We start from the raw sequence: 18,482 nt of genomic DNA on the forward strand, positions 1-18,482 counted from the left end.
ACAGCGAATCTCCGCAATCCTGCCCTATAGCAGATCTGAAAGGCGGGACCTAGAGCAATATTTTTTTTCCATTTGTCAAATCATATGTCTATCTGGCCCCAGTTCCAGCCCACCTTATCTTCAATCCGAAGATTGGTTGCTCTGTTCTTTGTTCCTGGCTCATGATTGGCTCTTTCATTTCGCCTCTCTCTTCCAGCTTTTGCAGGCGGGATTAGCACGCAGCTTCCTGCTCTTGCCAAAAGGAAAAAAAAAAGAAGAAAAAGAAAAGAGGAGAGAGGCAAAAAAAAAAAAAAAAAAAAAAAAAAAAGTCACGGAGATCGTTGGTTTTTAATTGGCTATCAACCTTGTCCGTCAGGCCAAAATCTGCCTTTTGATTGGTACTTCTATCTGCCCATCCCGCAAAGGGGGTGGGATTTCCCCAGGAGACCCACACCTTGTTGCCACTGGTCGAACAGTGCGCCTGTCTGCAGCTCCGGGTTCAGGATTGGAAGTGGAAGCGGACAGGTGGGCGTGGATTGGCTAGAGCAGCCGGTCAGTGTGAGGCGGGGGCGGGGCCTCGGCGGCTGGTTGCGCGTGTCCGCCGCTGGCTCCGCTCTATCCGGCTTTGCTAGGGGAGGTGAGTCCGGCCGCGGCGGTACCGGCGGCTGAGGAGGCGGCGGCCGAAGAGAAAGCGGCCGCGGCGGCTTAAGGAGCAAGCGGCCGCGGGGACGGAAGCCGGGTGGGGGGGAGGGGGGGAGACGGAGCAGCCTTGAGCCCTGCAGGGGCCGTCGCGCGGGGGACCCACCCGCTCTCCCCCCCAACCCTCAGCAGAAGCAGCCGGCGGCGGGGGCAGGAGTCAGCCCGCTTCCGACCGTACCCCTCCCGCCTCCCGGGGCTCCTGTTCTTTGGCCCCGGGACCCTAACCTTCTCTCGGGGCGGTTCCCTCTGTTTGGGCGTCCAAGTGCTGTCCACCGCTCTTTCATTCCTCCCTGCACCTCCTTACCTTCACTTTTGCCCTGGTTCTCTTTTTTTCTTTCTGCCCTGCTTGTCGCCTCCTCTCCTCACTCTAACCCTCCAGCCTCCTTCCCTGGCTCATTCTGCCCAGGAAAGTTTGGTTTAACCCCCCCACCCCCCAAAAAAAATCAGGTCAACCAGATTAGGAGTAGGGGGAGATGTAGGAAGGCCTAAGAGTTCAAGGGTTCAAGGGGGGGGAAGCTGAAAGCTGGTTTCCCTGAAAATTTCCCCCTTCTTTGATTCAGGGTGGTTGGATATATATATATATTATATATATATGATTTATATTTTTAAATTGTGTTTTTGAGGAGGTGGTAGTGTTTAGAAAAGGATGTGGGAATGGAAGGGGTAGATGAGTCAACCCTGTTACAAAATTCCAAGGGTGGTGTGTTACCTGATCCTTTTCGTGCGTGGAGTTCTGGGGGTCGGGAGGTTTGGCCTTTATTCCCACATTCAAAGTTGGAACCGCCCCCAAATTAAGAATGGAGTTTTAGTACCCACTTGTGGCAGGAATCCTGGGGGGAAGGGGTCCTTTTTCCCTTTTCCCCCCCCCATTTTCTTTGGCAACCCACACCCTTCCACAAACGCTCACCCAAAAATTAAACACCAAGATCCTCTAACTTATTTGGAATTGACTGATGAAGACATAAAGCCAGTTCCGCTCTATGTGTTTTGAGGTGGAGTGAGTGGTTTTTCTTCATTTTTAAATGGCCAAATGACAGCTTGACCCAGTTTGCTTTCCAATCAAAGGGCATTTTTTTGAATGTCTCTTTGTGGCCCAAGAGCCAACGCAAAAATGATGGCGGCTTATAATGGCGGTACATCTGCAGCAGCAGCAGGTCACCACCACCACCATCACCACCACCTTCCACACCTTCCTCCTCCTCACCTTCACCACCACCACCACCCTCAACACCATCTTCATCCGGGGTCGGCTGCTGCTGTGCACCCTGTACAGCAGCATACGTCTTCGGCAGCTGCGGCCGCTGCTGCAGCGGCCGCAGCCGCTGCCATGTTAAACCCTGGGCAACAACAGCCATATTTCCCATCACCGGCACCGGGTCAGGCTCCTGGACCAGCTGCAGCAGCCCCAGCTCAGGTACAGGCTGCCGCAGCTGCTACAGTTAAGGCGCACCATCATCAGCACTCGCATCATCCACAGCAGCAGCTGGATATTGAGCCGGATAGACCTATTGGATATGGAGCCTTTGGTGTTGTCTGGTGAGTATCCAAAGAAAAACAACTTCTCCAGGTTTCTTCTCATGGTTCTCATTGGGCGAGTCATTCCTCATGGTTTTTTCCAGGTTGACCAAAGCGGACCACGCTTCTCAACTCGTGTAGGAATCCACCCACTTGCGTTGTTAAGGGGCCTAATGTGTTGGTTGTCTAGGCCTATGCTTTGGAGTTCTGGCAACTTTTGGTGGAGCACCTTCTCTTAAGTGACACATATAAGTTTGCTGACTAGCAAACTATTTTGATCATATCACTGAGCTACTGAGTGTAAGATCAATAGATGAATGTGTGAAATACACCCACAAAGACCTTGGTCATCCCTGTGTTTGCTTTAGTTTGGATCAGTTGCCCAGTTGCAGCAAATGTCAACGACTGGCCCCAACTTAATTCCTTTTTAATAGTCTTGGCATTAGGGTATACTCTGTGTAATTATTTTCCTGTCCTTTACATCTTTTCATGCTTTATTTTGTGATCTTGATCCCTAGAAGGAAGGTAGGTTTCATAGTTGAACCAGTTAAAAAAAAAATCATTGCTTGAGTGGTTTATTTTAAACGATAAAGCTAAAGTTGGGAAGTATGTAGCTTTAGCCTTCTGATAAGAATGCATTAAATATAGCATCACACATGAGTACCACAAATGAGGTTAGTAGAATGTAGCTGTGCAGTGGCCCACATTCTGTGTAATGTTTTAGTGTCACTTAGTGCTTCAGTTGTTTTTATCCTTTGTTCATTTGCTATTGTAGAAAGTACTTTTGCTAGGATATTTTAAAAAGTGTAAGGGTTTGTTAAATGCAACATTTTGGTCTGTTTGCCCTGAAGAAGATTAGTTGTTTATAATAAAATGTATTGCTTCCTATCAAAAGCAGAGTGAGCTGAGGTTTTTCTTCAAAGATTAAGAATTTCAGGGTGGATAGATGAATTTGTGTTTTCATTGCATTCAAAACTAGATTCTTGTTAATGTCTAGAAAAGCCCTCATCACCACAGTAAAATGAACTCTTTGGAACTAGTCTAGCAAATACGTGCTTTTTTTTTTTTTTTTTTTTTTTTTTCTTTTTTGGCTAGGTAGGTGCTGTACCTCTTGAGCTACACTTCCAGCCCTTCTTCTTTAATAAAAAACCCAAAAAAACTAGTAGAGTCCAGTTTTTCTCAACTAGTCTCCAATTAGGTTGCTGCTGCATTTACCCTTCTCCAGGGTGTATGGGATTCCTAGCGGGAAAGAGTGTAGCGCTTAATGGTACCTCTTCAGTTGTTCTGCTCAGGGACCTGCCTGTTCCTGCCTTCCTCTTTTCTCTCCCATAGCCTATCCTTAGGGATTTCACTATGAGTTTCCATTCTGGCCTAACTCTTGAGGATTTCAAAGCTGTAGGGTGTGACAGGAACACAGGAAAAAGGTTGTTCCTTGATTTAAATTTTGTCATTACTAACTTTGAGAATTAGGAATTTTTAGCTCTGGATACTTTTATCTTACTGCTTTGTGCTTGGGATACTGAAAGGGAAATAGGTTACAGCATTCTTGAGTATATTCACTTACATTTCTATCAAAAGGGGATGTGATTTGTAGAAGTAAGGGAAAAGATGTTTTTGAAGGGTGGGGACAGGGGTAGATGATGAAGAACAGTACTTCTGTACTAGCTCACATAGCAGACATTCTTGTAGTACACACTGTGAAACATTCATATCTAAAAATCCAAATGTGTTTGACTGGAATCCATTCTAGAGTTTTGTTGATTGAGCTCTCTACCACTAATGGAGTTTGTAAAACAATGAACTTGAAATATGCCTCTGTGTACATCTTCAATTGTACACCAGTTGTTTCATGTTTGCCTTGTTTCACTGACTGCATTGTAAGCACCTTGAGGGTAAGGACCATCTGTTGAAGTACTTCTTTTTCTTCCTACCACCTAGGTCAGTGTTAAGGTATCTTTTACTGTTTTGTGAATTGGTCCCCTAGGCAGGTGGTTCTTTGTTTTGGCTTAAACGACAGAAACTTAATTCTCATAGTTCTAGGGGCTAGAAATCTAAGATCAAGGTGCCAGCAGGTTTGGTTTCTTCCAAGGCTTCCTTCCTTGGATTGTAGATGGCTGCCATCTCGCTGTGTCTTCAGATGGTTTGGTCCCTCTTCGTTTTTTAACCAAGTTTTTCTTCCTGCATTGAGTGTTTTTATCATCTGTTCCAGGTGAAATCCAATTTAGTATGAAAAAAGCGAAGAGTTCCAGGTGTGTGTTTTTAGTATGCAAATGCTTTTCTATTTTTATATTTACATTGGTGATTTGCTGTCTGGATTGCTTATTATATTTGGAATTTAACTGCAATATGATCTAAGTAAGATTTCTGAAACTAGAGATTTGAAAGCCAAGCTAGGGTGAACTTTCAGTTGTATTCTGAAACCCAACATATTGATGAGGTTTTTTTACTTTGTAACTGAGACAGGAATTTTCTTTTTAATTTAAAAACACCTTATAAGTCTGAAACAACTATTTCCTAAAATGATTAAAATAGAACATAAGAATATTCTTTCAGTGATACATCATTTGATTCAGTACACCATGTAACTACCTGGGTATCATAAGATTTACTTAGATTCAAACATATTTATTCAGCATTTTGCAAGTATTCTGACATAGTATCTGACAAGGAGCTACATTTGCCCCCGTTACTTTTTGGACATTCACACAGGGGTACTGACTGATGGCAAAAAAAAGTGAAATGTAATAATTTTGAGAGATATTGTTGTTCTTCTGTATAGATAGGGAGAGACATTTGTAGAAGTGATACAGTATTTTACCATTCAGATTTATTACAGAACAATTTAGTCTACCTTACTTAATTTATCTTTCTGCTGAATTTAACTAGTGGAATAACTTATCAGTATTGGACAGTTGTGTAAAAGTAGTGAATTACCCATTAGCTTGCTGGTAAAGATGGTGCTTTGACAGTTCAATTACGGTTTCATTAACAACTGTCTGCGGTGTTCTATCTCAGAGTAAGGGTTCCACTTTACCTGGTAATGTGATCATGGGGTAGGTTGAAATACATTCATTGGCAATGATAGAATATTGTTCATGGGAAATCAAAACATCACATATAATTTGACCTTCATTATCAGATGTCAGACTTCCAGACACCCATATGGACATTTTCATAATGCAAAAACAAAACAGTCCATAAACAGTAACCTCAGACATTTGGTGAAAATAATATAATGTACCTTTTTGTATGTAGTTTATATTTGCTAGAGAAAAATTCTGTGCTTTAAAGATGTGAGAATTTTGGGACAGTGAGCTTCAGAGGCTCATGAAGTGTGTAATTTTAAGTATTGGTGTAAATTGACCACATGAGAGCAGTTTGGGGGTTGCTAAACCCAGGCAGTTTTTGACACTTGTAATGGAAAATATATAGATTGGATTAATGGCACGTGCTGCCTTGATAAAGTGAGTCTGGGAAAAGCTTCTGCTTCATAAAATTAGTATTTTGGTTTTTGACTTGTCTGGATCAGAGATCCTAGAATTCACTTGGTCCGTCTTCTTTGTTTTTCAAATAAAGTTGAAGAGCTTTGAATATTATTATCTAATACCTTCAGCAGGTTACTTTCTATCTGTGTTTCAAAACTTAGGTATAACCATGGTGATACTTTGTTACTTACTAGCTCTGTGATCTCAATAAATTATTTACCATTTCTATTCCTCATCTACAATGCTTATTTCAAGATTGGTCTGAGGATTAAATGAGGTAATCCCTATAAACCAGTGAATACACTATGTAGCACACAGTAAGCTCTCAATAAATGTTAGCTGTTTTTATTGTAGCTATTATTGGTAGAAAGATGAGACTATTGTGTGCATAGAAGAGTCTTCATAGAATGTCAGATTTACCAGGTGGAATCAATGTGCAGACTGTTTTTGGAGGCATGAGTTTAAATATCATAGTGTCACTTCAGTTGTGCTATATTTCAGGGAGGTAAAGAAGGTTGAATTCGGAGCCAAAGGGAAAATAGTCTGTCCTGTTCTCAATTAATTAAAAAAACAAAATATAAAGCGTGGGCTTGGTAGGTGTTCTAGTCTGTTCATCTTAACTGTTTTAAAAAGTATTATGGATTTATGTACTGGGAAGGAAATTAATTTTTTCTTTTCAGAATGTAACAAGTGAAGGGCATTATTATTGTCAAGAGTTCTGCTTTGGTGGAAATTCATTTTACTTGTGTTTAGATGAAAAAGTGTGAATTGCTAAAGAAGATCCCTGTGAGGTGAGGGAAATGTGTGTGACTTAATGAAAAATTATTCAGTGTAAACTTTTATGCATGGCAGAGATTGTCTAGCTTGCTCATCTTGTGAAAATTAGAGGCATTTTTTTCCCCTGATGCTTTCTCTGGTTCTTTTATTTCATAAATAGTGGAATATAATTTGAAAAAATGGGGGATGCTTTTGGGGGATGTGTGCAGAAAATCCCAAGTCAGTTGAATCAGGAAGAGGATACTAAAGTGTATTTTGTTATTAACTGTGTTTTACAGGTTAAGAATCTATAGTGTTGAGAAGTTTCTCTGCTATCTGCCAAGATTAACAGCCACAGCTGGATTCTTTGGGGGGTCTGCTTTGTGAAAAGAGCTTTGAAGAAACAGAGCCTGCACCATAAAAAGGAAACGGTTGCTCTTCTAGACATAACAAAGCATCCGTGTGAAACTAGAAATGTGGAAATCTATTTCGTTAATTTCAACTACAATGAACTTACTTTTAGAAACTGCAGGTTCATGACCATAAAGTAGAGAAAGAAAAGAAAGAATAAAAGTGACACAGTCTAATGATGATATACCCATTTTTGGTGATTGAAGCCCCATAACCTGTTACTTTGAAAGTCATTTTGGATTTAGGTTCCTGTCAAGATTATCTAAATTATGTTCAAAAGCCAAAAATAAAATAAAACTATGGCACAACAAAATAAACTTGTTTTATCCTTGGAGATTAATTTCATGTTAAACAATTGAATATCAGTTTAGAAAGAAAAAGGACAAATATTTTTTATTTAAAAACATTTCAGAAGCATAGCTGTTTCAAATAATAATAACTAAATTAAATGCCTTCTTTTTAGTTATCAGTTAGTTCCACACTGTCTAGAAAAGAAATAGGGCCAGTTCCCTTTTATATGCTATCCCAGAACAAAAATATTTGTAAAGTGCCTTAAGTAGATATATATTTGAATCTAAATTCTGGATTTTACCCTTAAAGCATAGCAGCTGTGGAAATGTTATTCCTTGATTTCAAACAAAAGTACTGGAATGTTTCATTAACTTCACAATTTGGGAGTGTCAGAGTTTTTACTGACTTGGGTAGTATAATTGAGTGGCAATTTTCAGTGTTTTTATTTTTATTTTAAATTTATTGATGTCCTAGCAATTCAAGAATCTTTGTATATGGTATGTTTCCTTAATATGCTAATTTGTTTTCTTAGAACATTGTCAAGGTCAAAGAAGATCTTCCATTTGACATTTAATCAGCAAATGGAATGAAGATGTTGGGTAGAAGCTGTTTCATTTGATTATATTTGAATTCCTGGTGTATCTATAGTATTCCAGTAAGATATTTGTTAAGTGGGTCATCTAATACAGATCAACAATGATTTCCTAACTAAAATAGCTTGTCAATTTGATCCTGTTGTTGCTTGGAGGTAACACAGAGTGCCTGAGGCACAAGTTACAGTACTGTCAATAAGCATGCCACAAATCATGATAGTTCTCATTGGTAGTTCTGAGGTATCTAGCCAAGAAACATTAGCAAAAATTCTGGCACTATGGAAAGATGACTTATCAGGAAACTATGTTGAGACTGAACTTCAACATTTTAATGGTGTGAGAAGAGGGAGTATATTCAGGGATGTCTGCCATTGATAATGATTGGTGTTCTTTACCTAAACCCAGTTTTACATCTGTGTTTTGAATTAGTTTGGCTAGTTGAGTCATACCTACTTTCAGACAATGAAAGCTTTTGACACTCTTGGACTCACTCACTAGTCCATATATTTTTAATGTCAATCTGCTGTGGACCAGCAATGTTATCGGCAGTAAATGAGGATATTTAGTTCTGTGAATGATTTTGCAAACCTCTATCAAGCTTCTGCTGTTATCTCTATTGTGGTTGGTATATTGTACTAAGATATAAGAATGTTTGGGTCATTTATTATTTTTAGGATTTTTAAAACTTATTTTTATGTTATTTATTTATTTGGTGGTACTGATGTTTCAACTTGGGGCTTTGCATTTGTGCTCTACCACTTGAGCCACACTTCCAGATCTTTTTGCTTTAGTTTATTTTTCAGGTAGAGTTTCCAGTTTTTGCCCAAGCCCAGGCTGGACCCCTCCTACCTCTGCCTCTCACCTAGCAAACATGCGCCATCATGCATGGCTTGTTGAGATATTCTACTGACTCTTTGCCCTGGCTGGCCTTGGTGTGATCCCACTATCTTTGCCTCCCAAGTAGGTGGGATTATAGGTGTTGGCCACCACACCTGGCCTCCTGTTTAGGTCATGATCTTGCCTTGAAAGAGTTTATAGTCAGGTAAACAGTTTGAAAAATAATATCCCTACTCTCAAGGAGTTCATAATCTTAGTGAAGAGTTGAAACTAAATTTGGAGCCATTAAATAAAAAGAATTCACTATTTTTACTTGATCTTATAATACCTGCTTACTGCATGTTGACTATTTGCCAGGCACTGTGCTGGATGATAGGAGCTAAAGATTAATCTCCCTAGAGGTAGAGATAGGTTTGCAAATGGATAATTATAATTCAGTGCCAAAATGCATCAATGCAATTGATCCCATCAATGGGGATAATTCCTGGATGTCATGGAATCCTTCATAGAGGAGGGATTTCTATGGAAGGTGTGGATGCTTCCTTGTACAGGTAATACTTCAGTTGTGGAGAAAAGCCTGCCTATTTGCAAGTGGGCAGTTTCACCTTGCTTGTAAATTTAGTACTATTATTTTCCTGGTAGTATTTTACCTAGATTTTTAGAATGGAGTCAAACAATGGGAAAGGGCACTCTAGGGCCGTTTGCTGGAAACCACAGGACTGAAATTGCTGAAAGTGGTGTAAATGAGGTGGTAAGAGATACAAGCTGGAGCTGGATCATAAAGAGGTTGGAATATCATGCTAAAGAGTTGAGATAGTATTGGTATGGTCAGAATGGGAGACAAGAATCTTACTCTCTCCATGAGGAAAGCACATAAATACATACAGCACATAAAGAAATATATGGTATATCTGTGGTGTTAAAATTTCATAAGGGAATGTTTAGGAAAAAAATTTTTTTGAGACAGAATCTCACTGTATAGCCCAGGCTATACTGGAACTCATGATTCTCCTGTCTTAACCTCCAGAGTTGTTGGTATTATGGTTGTGCATCACCATGCCCAGTTTGAAAAAAACTAGGGTTTGAACTCAGATTCTTGTGTTTGCTAGGCAGGTGCTCTACCACTTGAGCCAAGCTACCAACCCTTTTTGCTTTAGTTATTTTTTTTAGATAGGGTCTCAAGTTTTTGCCCAGGTTGATTTGGACCTCTGTCTTCCTATATATACCTCCTGTATAGCTGGGATGACAGGTGTGTACCCACCATGCCTAGATTATTGGTTAATACAGGATCTTGATAACCTTTGCCTGGGTGGGCTGTGAACCTTGATCTTCCTAATTTCTGCCTCTGAGTAACTGGGATTGCAGGTATGAGCCACCATGCCCAACCTTGGAAAAAAATTTTGTGTGTGTGTGCTACTTGGGATTGAACCCTGCCTGGTCCTTGCGCATGCAAGGCAAATGTTCTGCCATTTGAGGCACACCCCCCCAGCCCTTTTGTTTTTATTTTGTTTTTGAGATAGGGTCTTGTTAACTTTGCCTGGGCCGAGTACCTGGGATTACAGGTATAAAAAAATTTCTTGAAAGGTTTTCTTGGCAGTGAATATGAAGAAAGTTTGAAACCCTACAAATAACAACTTGAAAGTTTTTAAGAGAGCAACTTGGTCAGATCTTTTTTTTTTTTCTGGTGGTACTGGGATTTGAATTCAGGGCTTTGCACTTGCTAGGCAAGCACTCTACCACTTTAGCCATACCTCCAACCCTTTTTTTCTTTTCTTTTTGGAGATAGGGTCTTACTTTTTCCCTGAGTGAGCCTGGACCTTGATCCTCCTATTTATGCTTCCTACCCTGGGACAGCAGCTATGTACCATCAAGCCCAGCTATTGGTTGAGATGGGGGGGGTTGTTGTTACTAATTTTTTTGCCTGGGCTGGCCTCAAACCTGGATCCTCCCAATCTCAGCCTCCCAAGTAGCTTGGATTACAGGTGTGAGCCATTTGCTCCAAGCTTCTTAATTTCTTTTTTTGTTGTTGTTTTGAATCTGTGAAACAAAAGGGAAGAGGTAGCTGAGGTCTGTCTTAGCTTTGGGGAATATTCTGTTTTAGGTGGAAGAAGTTACTGGAGGCCAAACTAAAGTGCAGATAGGAAAATTTGTTCATAGTGAATGACACCCCAGTGTGGTAGAAGATACATATGATATATTTGGTTCTAAAGCATGTCTTAAGTATTAGCAGCATTTTATTTTTATCATTAATAACATTTTTCCAAATCTCAAGTTTTATTCCTAGTTTAATAAATCAGAGAATTTGATGTACAAGGTGCCATTTCCTTGGGAAGAATTTATTTATTTATGTCAGTGATAAGATAATAGAATACTAAACTAAACTTGCTAAGAGACAGGTTCTGGTTCCAGCCTTGCTGCCAACAGTCTTTTGATCTTCATAAAGTTATTTAAACTTTCTGAGCCTTGATTTCCTCCCTGTATTTTCTAAGAGTATAATACAAAATGTCATTATATGTGTAAGTCATAGTGGCATTATTTGTGGGCAAGTAAAATCTGCTAGTGACCACAAGACAGCTTTCTTCAGGACTATAGATATTGAATAGCTTCTAAAATTGTCTAAAGGAAGAATGAGATAATTGTCACCCTATTCCAGTATTCCTGGGGCTTTTGTAGAGTTTTCAAATTTGAGATCATATTTTAAATGTGCAGTAGTTCAGGAACTTCTTTTCTCCCATTACTGATTGATAGGTGAGGAGTCTATATGTTGTGGTTTAATTCTGGAGAAGAACCTGTTTGCAAAGGCCATTTCTTACGTGTAAATTAGATGCTACTATTTTCATGGTAGTACCTTTTTTTTTTTATTTTTTAAAATTTTGTAATAGTGTCTTCAGAGTCTTGCTTTCTAGCCCAGGCTAGACTCCAACTCTTTTTTTTTTTTTTTTTAGTTCTGGGATTTGAAGTCAGTGCCTTGCTTTACCACTTGAGCTACAACCCTAGTCCTGGCCTCCAACTCTTGATCATCCTGCCTCAGCCTCCTGAGTGCTGGGATTACATGTTTGTACCATCACACCTGATGGAATGGTTTTTAAATTTTTATTTTTATTATTAAGTTTTTTTGTTTGTTTGATTTTGTTTTTTGTGGTACTGGAGATCAAATCCAGGACCTTGAGAATACTAGGCAAACACTACCACTGATCTTCTCTCTAACCTCAATTTTTAAATTTTTAGATAAAATACTAAAGATAAAGATTTTAGATAAAAATACTAACTATTTTATCTCTTTTGGTGAGTAATCAGGTAAGATGATTTTGGCAGGCAGTGCTTATTAACTTGTAAGTCAAAATTTTTTTTTTCTCAAGAGTCTCTCTAAAATTCTGAAATTGAATAAGAGATTTACTAGTTTGCAGATGGACCTCCCAGAAAATGACCCTTGATACAGCCTTGAGGCCATAGCAGTTTAGGACATATAATGCCCAGAGGGAGGAATGTCTTCCTAAAGCTCTTATACAAGAGGAAGGGAAGGAACACTTTTTCCTTAGCAAACCAGTACCGTGTATGTGATAGTACATTTTCTAGAGCCATATTAAAAAAAATAGTAAAAAGAAACAGGTGAAATTATTTTTAGTAATATAATTTATTTAAGTCATAATATCCTACATACTCATATTTCAACATGTAATCACGAGAAAAATTAATATATTTTACATATATTTTGTTTATAATAAGTCTACAAAAACCCAGTATGTATCTTAATGCTTATGACACATCTTAGTTTAGACTAGTCACATTTTAGGTGCTTAGTAGCCACATGTACTGCCTACTTTATTGACCAGCATAGTTCTAGCAGTGGATATTGGAAAAGCAGTCATTAATAATCAAGATAATGCTTTTATCTAGCATATGTTAGACTTAGAAGAACTTCACCAGGTACATTTACAAAGTAAACTGGAATAATGTTCCTTATAGAGAAATTCTTATCTGCCCTGACTTAATTGGAATACTTTCCTTCTTTTTTCTGAAGTCTTATTTGCCTAAAGTAGCAGAAGGTAAAATTGGTACCTGATCCTTACTGTGTTTGCTTTCTGTCCCAATTAGAGCAAGCATCTGACATTGATTTCCTTTTTTCCCCCCTCTCTTGGGGGTTTTATTATCTAGATAAGGTTCTCAGACTTGTTTTCAATTTAAGTAATAATAGAGCTTAGTGGTGTCGGGCAGCTAACTTGTTGCAGGAGAATAAACAACCCAGAAACTTTTTGTTTATCTGTTCCTTGACCTAAAATTCTTGCTTTCAGCTGCAGAGAAAAGGTAAAGAGAGACATTTGAACAAATAGATAAAATTAGTCATTTGACCCAGATTGGGGCTTTTTTTCCCTTTGTAAAGATCATCTTTCAATTTACATTAGCAGGTGGTTTTTCGTACATGCTAATTTTCTTACTGTACTATGGCAGAAAGCTACAGATTTGCAAATTATTTAAGTAAATTGAAATAAACCAGGTGACTATTTCACTGTATCATTTTACCAGTACAGAAGTATCCAAAGGGTGCAATTATCAGGTGATTGTCTCATTGCACATCCAAATTAACAAGTAGCCTGGTGTAAAGATTTTTTTTTTGCACCTTCTCCACCTACTTTCTCTTCTGATTTTTTAATAAAAAACTCGATTTCTATATTTACATCAGCAGTGCTGGAAATTTAGTAATACAAATGTGGGAGGAATTTGGACTTTAATTAAAAGTAATCCAGAAGCCATAAAAATTGATAAGTAATCGTGGGCATTATGCAGAAAAGAGGTCATATGTATTTTGGTTTGGGTTTGAAATTGCTTTTAAGAATTATGTGAGAACCTTTAACTATATTTAATTGGTTGGCTTCCTGTGTTCATTTTCCCAGGTTTTATAAGTTATACTAATTATAGTTATTGTGATGCTAACTGAGTGTGTTCTACAGCTGACGTTCAAAGTAAACATTGATGTATTTCTTTTAAAAATGCAAGCTAGTTATAATATGGTTAAAACAGTTCAATAAAATAGGAAGTTTAGGAAGGCACAACAGTTGGTTTTAGGGATTCTTTCCAGAAGAGTCATGAAGACAAATAGACAGTATAGTACCTTTCTTTGTTAAAACATTCCAGTTGGGGTTGGGGATGGAGTGTTTGCCTACCATGCACAAGGGCCTGGGTTCGATCTCCAGTACCTCAAAACAAAACAAAAACATTCTGTTGTTAAACTTAGTAATAAAATTCCTCGGAGGTTATAGTTCATGATAGTTCAGGGGTTTTTTTGTTTGTTTTTTTGTGATAATTGAACCCAGGGTCCCACACGTGTAGGCAAGCACTGTACCATGCAGCTACACCCCAGATGTTACAGTATTATTCTCTTGCTGATATGTATAGAGATTAAATTATACTCCCTTGTAGCTTTGAAGTAATGACTTGGAAGTGAGTCGTGATTTCAAGCATGTAAAAAGTTTGAGCAGTTTTTTTATGCCAGTGCTTACATGCATGCTTTCTACCACTTGAGCTACATCATTAGCCCTTTCTGACTTTTAGTTCATTTTTCAGATGGAGTCTGGCACTTCTGCATGGGCCAGCCTCAGATCATGATCCTTTTATATCTACCTCCCAAGTAGCTGGGTTTACAAGCATGCACCACCATATCTGGCTTGTTTCTTTTGAGCTAGGATCTAACTTTTGTCGAGGCTGGCCTCCAACTTCGATCCTTCTACTTTGTCCTCCTGAGTAGTTTGGGATTACAGGTGTGAGGTACCATGTCTGGCCTGACAGTCTGTTTAAATTCTGGCTCTGCCCCTTATAAACTGTAGGCAAATTATTTTACTGCTGTGTGCCTCATGGTCTTCATGTATAGTAAATTTATTAATAGTAGGTTTATTGTGAATGAACTAATATACATATAAAGCCTTAGAACTATGCCTGGCACTATGTGTTGACTATCATAATTATTACCAGTTTCAATGTAAGTGAAAAAATAGGATCTTCTGAAAACTTATTAATTTAAGGAAAATAACTAGCAGCTTTTGTATGATTGTTGACAGATATCAGGTATGTTACTTCACTAGAGATTTTTTTCTGTTTAATTCTGGTTTTGAAAAAAAAAATCAAGTTCTAGAATGCTTTCCAAATGTAAATTTGTTTCAGCACATACAGGAGGGTTTGCCTGTTTAACTCCCTCTCTTCAACATCAAAGTAATAGTATGTTTATTGTAGGGTGCTTGACAAGTCAAAAGGGGAAAAAGCGTTTATAGTCTACAGCTCGGAATTTACCACTGGTAACATTTAGGTGTGTTATTTACAAGATGTTTAGAGAGAGAGGGAGAGATTGTAATATTATTAGAACCTATTTGTTTCACTAACATTGTAAAGGTAAATTTTGACCATTTGTTTTGTAGACTTTTTCATTCTTCCAAGCCTAGAGTTCTACCTGAAAGGAATTACAGAGTTAGAAGATACTTTAGAATGCATCTAGTCGGTCTCATTTTATAAATGGGAGAATTGAGACCCAGAGAAGCTAATAGATTTGTTTGAGGTCACACAGCTGATGGCTGAGCCAAAACCTTTGCTTTTTTTTGTGCTTTACTAATAGTCCTTATCCAACTAAATGTCCTTTGAAAATGGAGGAAGTGTTCTTTATACAAGCATAACAAAACAAAAAATAAAACCTTTATAAATGAAACCAAGAATAATACATCTGAAAAAAACCCCAGGTGGTTGTTTTAGGTATGCCAATGACTACCAGGTTTGCTGACTTAATGTCACAAGCTACAAGGTTGTGGGTAAAGAACAAATCAAGTCTTTCATGTTAAATGTAACTATGGTGCATATTTATTGGGCATATCATGCTCTGCCTGTTTATTTTTGAAAACTTTTAAGCCTCAGAAAATTGAAAAGAATTGTACAATGACATCTATAAAGTGTTCTTCTAAATTAGCACTTTGTAACTTTTGCTTTACCTGCTTTGAGGCTATTTCTACAGAACTTGCTGAGATTTGAGTTTTGATTAAATTTAGAGTTACAGTGTTAAGAAATTTCTGGTCAGTGCATCAGCTCACTGTTGCATGTAATAAGTTTTGCAAGCTCTCCAACTACAGAAGGAACTGCAAGTTTTAAGGCTTGTGACTGTTTTGGAATGCTATTTATTCTCTTAATACTTAAAACAAATTCAGTGTGAATCAGATGTGTGACTGAGACATGTACCAGTCAAAACTAAGTTCAGGCAGAATAGAAATATTCCATTCTGTAAAACTTTTCTTTTTTGTATGTCAGGTTGGGAATTAAGGGAACATTTTCCAAATAAGAATACTAAGATCTAGTTTCACAGTTCTGTGACAGGACGATTCCGGCTATTACACAATTGAAGCTAAATTTTAAGCTACTTTTTTTTTTTTAAAGTAAATTACCCTAATACAGTCACATAAGCTGATGATAACCATGATTTGTGTTACCCAATTCACTGCTCTGTATTTTTCAGTACCAAATAATTCCTTTGTTAAACTCCTTTTCAGTAAATGAGGCATTGTTTCCCAAACGGTAATGATTATTTCTCAAAGCCCTAAGAAATAGATTTTAAAGTCTAAAATAGTAGTTAATGACTGGAAATGGTGAAAACCATCATTGTCTGTATGTTCCACAGTGTATGCATGGAAAGGGCAGCTGCTGTGTTTGCTCCCTAGGCTACAATATGAAATACTAGAAATCAACTGAATATGAAATACTAGAAATCAGCCTTTAAAAGTGAAGTCTTTTGGTTTAGGTGCAAGAAAGTGTGGTTCTTTTGCTAACTCAGCTATTAATATATTATGCAATTTTATAATGTAAACATTTAGGATGAAGTAGTTGAAGTTCACATTAAAATAGTGGTGACAGGAAATATGTAGGCCACAGTTACTGGTTTACTTGATGCAGTTGATCAGACAGTATTGCAGAAAGACCTAAAATAGGGACACTATAATGTTTAACTAGGTAGGAACTGAAGTTCTCATTACCAACACATACTAGTTTGTATCTGTATGTGGACAAACTTTAAAAGAACTGTTTTTTGTATCTTGATTTTCTTTTGCTCGTAAAGTAAGTGATCAGTCTCTCTTTCTCCTTCAGTGCTAAGGAAAACAAATGCTTATAACCACTGTGATACATTCTTTACCTACTGATCCATTGGCTCAGGTCATGTCTCATTTGCTTCTTTGGAGCCTAATGCAGTTCAAGTTGGATGATGCTTATTGTTTGTTGTTGAGTTGAAAGTTTCTAATGCTAAGTCTGTATGTGATGGTGGTTCTCAAAGATGAGCTCTGTCACATATTTCAGGATCCCTACTTCCTTATGAAATGGAAGAATTCTTATGAGGGAACACTTGGAATGAATTTAGACACTCCCATGGTAGTAGATTTGTTTGCTTGTGTTTTGATTTTTTTTTTTTTAAGAAGTAGGAGCCCTAATCTAAAAATAGTAAATGATAGCCAGTTGTATGTCCAGAAATAGATGTTTATTTTGAGAAGAAATAATTCTTTATTAGGACTGCTTTTTATAATGTATATAAAGAATGCAGTTGAATTATTTAGGAAAAATAACTTTCTTTTCTTTGAAGTTTTATTTTGTGGTTTTGAGGTAGAAGGGACACAAGAAAATCATTTTATCCAGTACTCTTCAGTTAGTAATTGCTGATTCTTACTTTTCGTTTTGCTGTAGCAGGGTATATATTGCATTATTCAAATTACTATAAAATTAATATTTTGGAAAATAATGCTATGTAATTTAGAAGGGAAGGTTGCCTATAAATAAGTTCATAAATAAGAATAGGGCATTAAAATGTCAAAAAGGAATAGTAAAAGAATTATAGATAGGGCAGGTTGTTGGCATTTTTCATATAATAGTAAATCCAGGCTTTATTTTAGTGGCTTAAATTCTGAGTTTTATTGCCCTCATGATCAAAAGAAGTCTGCATCTGGTACTAACTTTTTGTCTATTTTCTGTTATTTAGATCTCTTTAGCTGAATGTAAATACTATCATTGAGCTTCCTGTAACACTTTGAAAGTCTGAGGCTGGCTGTAGACTTTTGAAGTGAATTTATAGATTTTAAAAAAAAAAGTCCTTTTTTTTTAAGGTTTGGGGTCGTATACTTGTCATCGAGAATTGAAAGTTCAAGGCCTGCCTGGATCGTACATACATATATACATACATACAGAGAGAGAAACAGAGAGACAGAGAGAGAGAGAGAGTGACTCTGTCTCAGGAAAAAATATAACTCATTTTTAAAAATCAGAAATCAAAACCTGGAATTGTATAGTGTTTTAGGTAAACATTCTTAAATTTAGTAAAATACACTGTGACTGGATAATGAGGACAAGTTTAATATTAAAGCATAGGTAATATTCATACAAACTGGTATAAATAACTTTTATCAAGAATTATTAAATGAAAGCCATAGGTAATATGATTCATACAAACTGGGATAAATATTTTTTATCAAGAATTATTAAATGAAAAATAAAATTTAGAAAATTATTAAATGTAAATTGACAACTGTTTTTGTCATCAAGAAGTCACCCTTATCTTTTTTTGTTATAGTTCAGTTGATAACTAAACAATTTATCTCCAAATAAACCTTTATGTATATTACTAATATCTGATAGTAGCATACTTGTTTTAAAGTTTAAGGTGGCATCCAAAAAGAAAAACAATTTAAAATTAAGGATGATTTATAGATAGATAGATGGATAGATAAACAAACAGACATATACTTTTTTATCTTTGAGACAGGGTCTTGCTGTGTAGGCCAGGCTGGCCTTGAACTCTCCATTCTCCTGCCTCAGCCTCCCAAGTGCTAGGATTATATGCATGTACCACCACTGCTGGCTCTTCACATTTTTTCTACAATCCACTCATTTTCTCATCTTTCCCAAG

The 18,482-nt window shown here is 37.4% G+C and overlaps 1 protein-coding gene across 1 annotated transcript in view; it reads left to right on the forward strand.

Annotated features, from left to right (window-relative positions):
• The first annotated feature begins 553 nt into the window (after positions 1 to 553).
• Nlk (nemo like kinase) overlaps positions 554 to 18,482 on the forward strand; it is a 145,055-nt gene continuing 127,126 nt past the window's right edge. The window contains exon 1 of the mRNA XM_020182508.2: positions 554 to 2,214. Coding sequence (XP_020038097.1) covers positions 1,757 to 2,214 — 458 coding nt within the window. The 5' untranslated portion in view covers positions 554 to 1,756. The remainder of the gene's footprint in view (positions 2,215 to 18,482) is intronic.

This window comes from Castor canadensis, chromosome 11, assembly GCF_047511655.1.
Source record: "Castor canadensis chromosome 11, mCasCan1.hap1v2, whole genome shotgun sequence".
Classification (NCBI taxonomy): domain Eukaryota; kingdom Metazoa; phylum Chordata; class Mammalia; order Rodentia; family Castoridae; genus Castor; species Castor canadensis.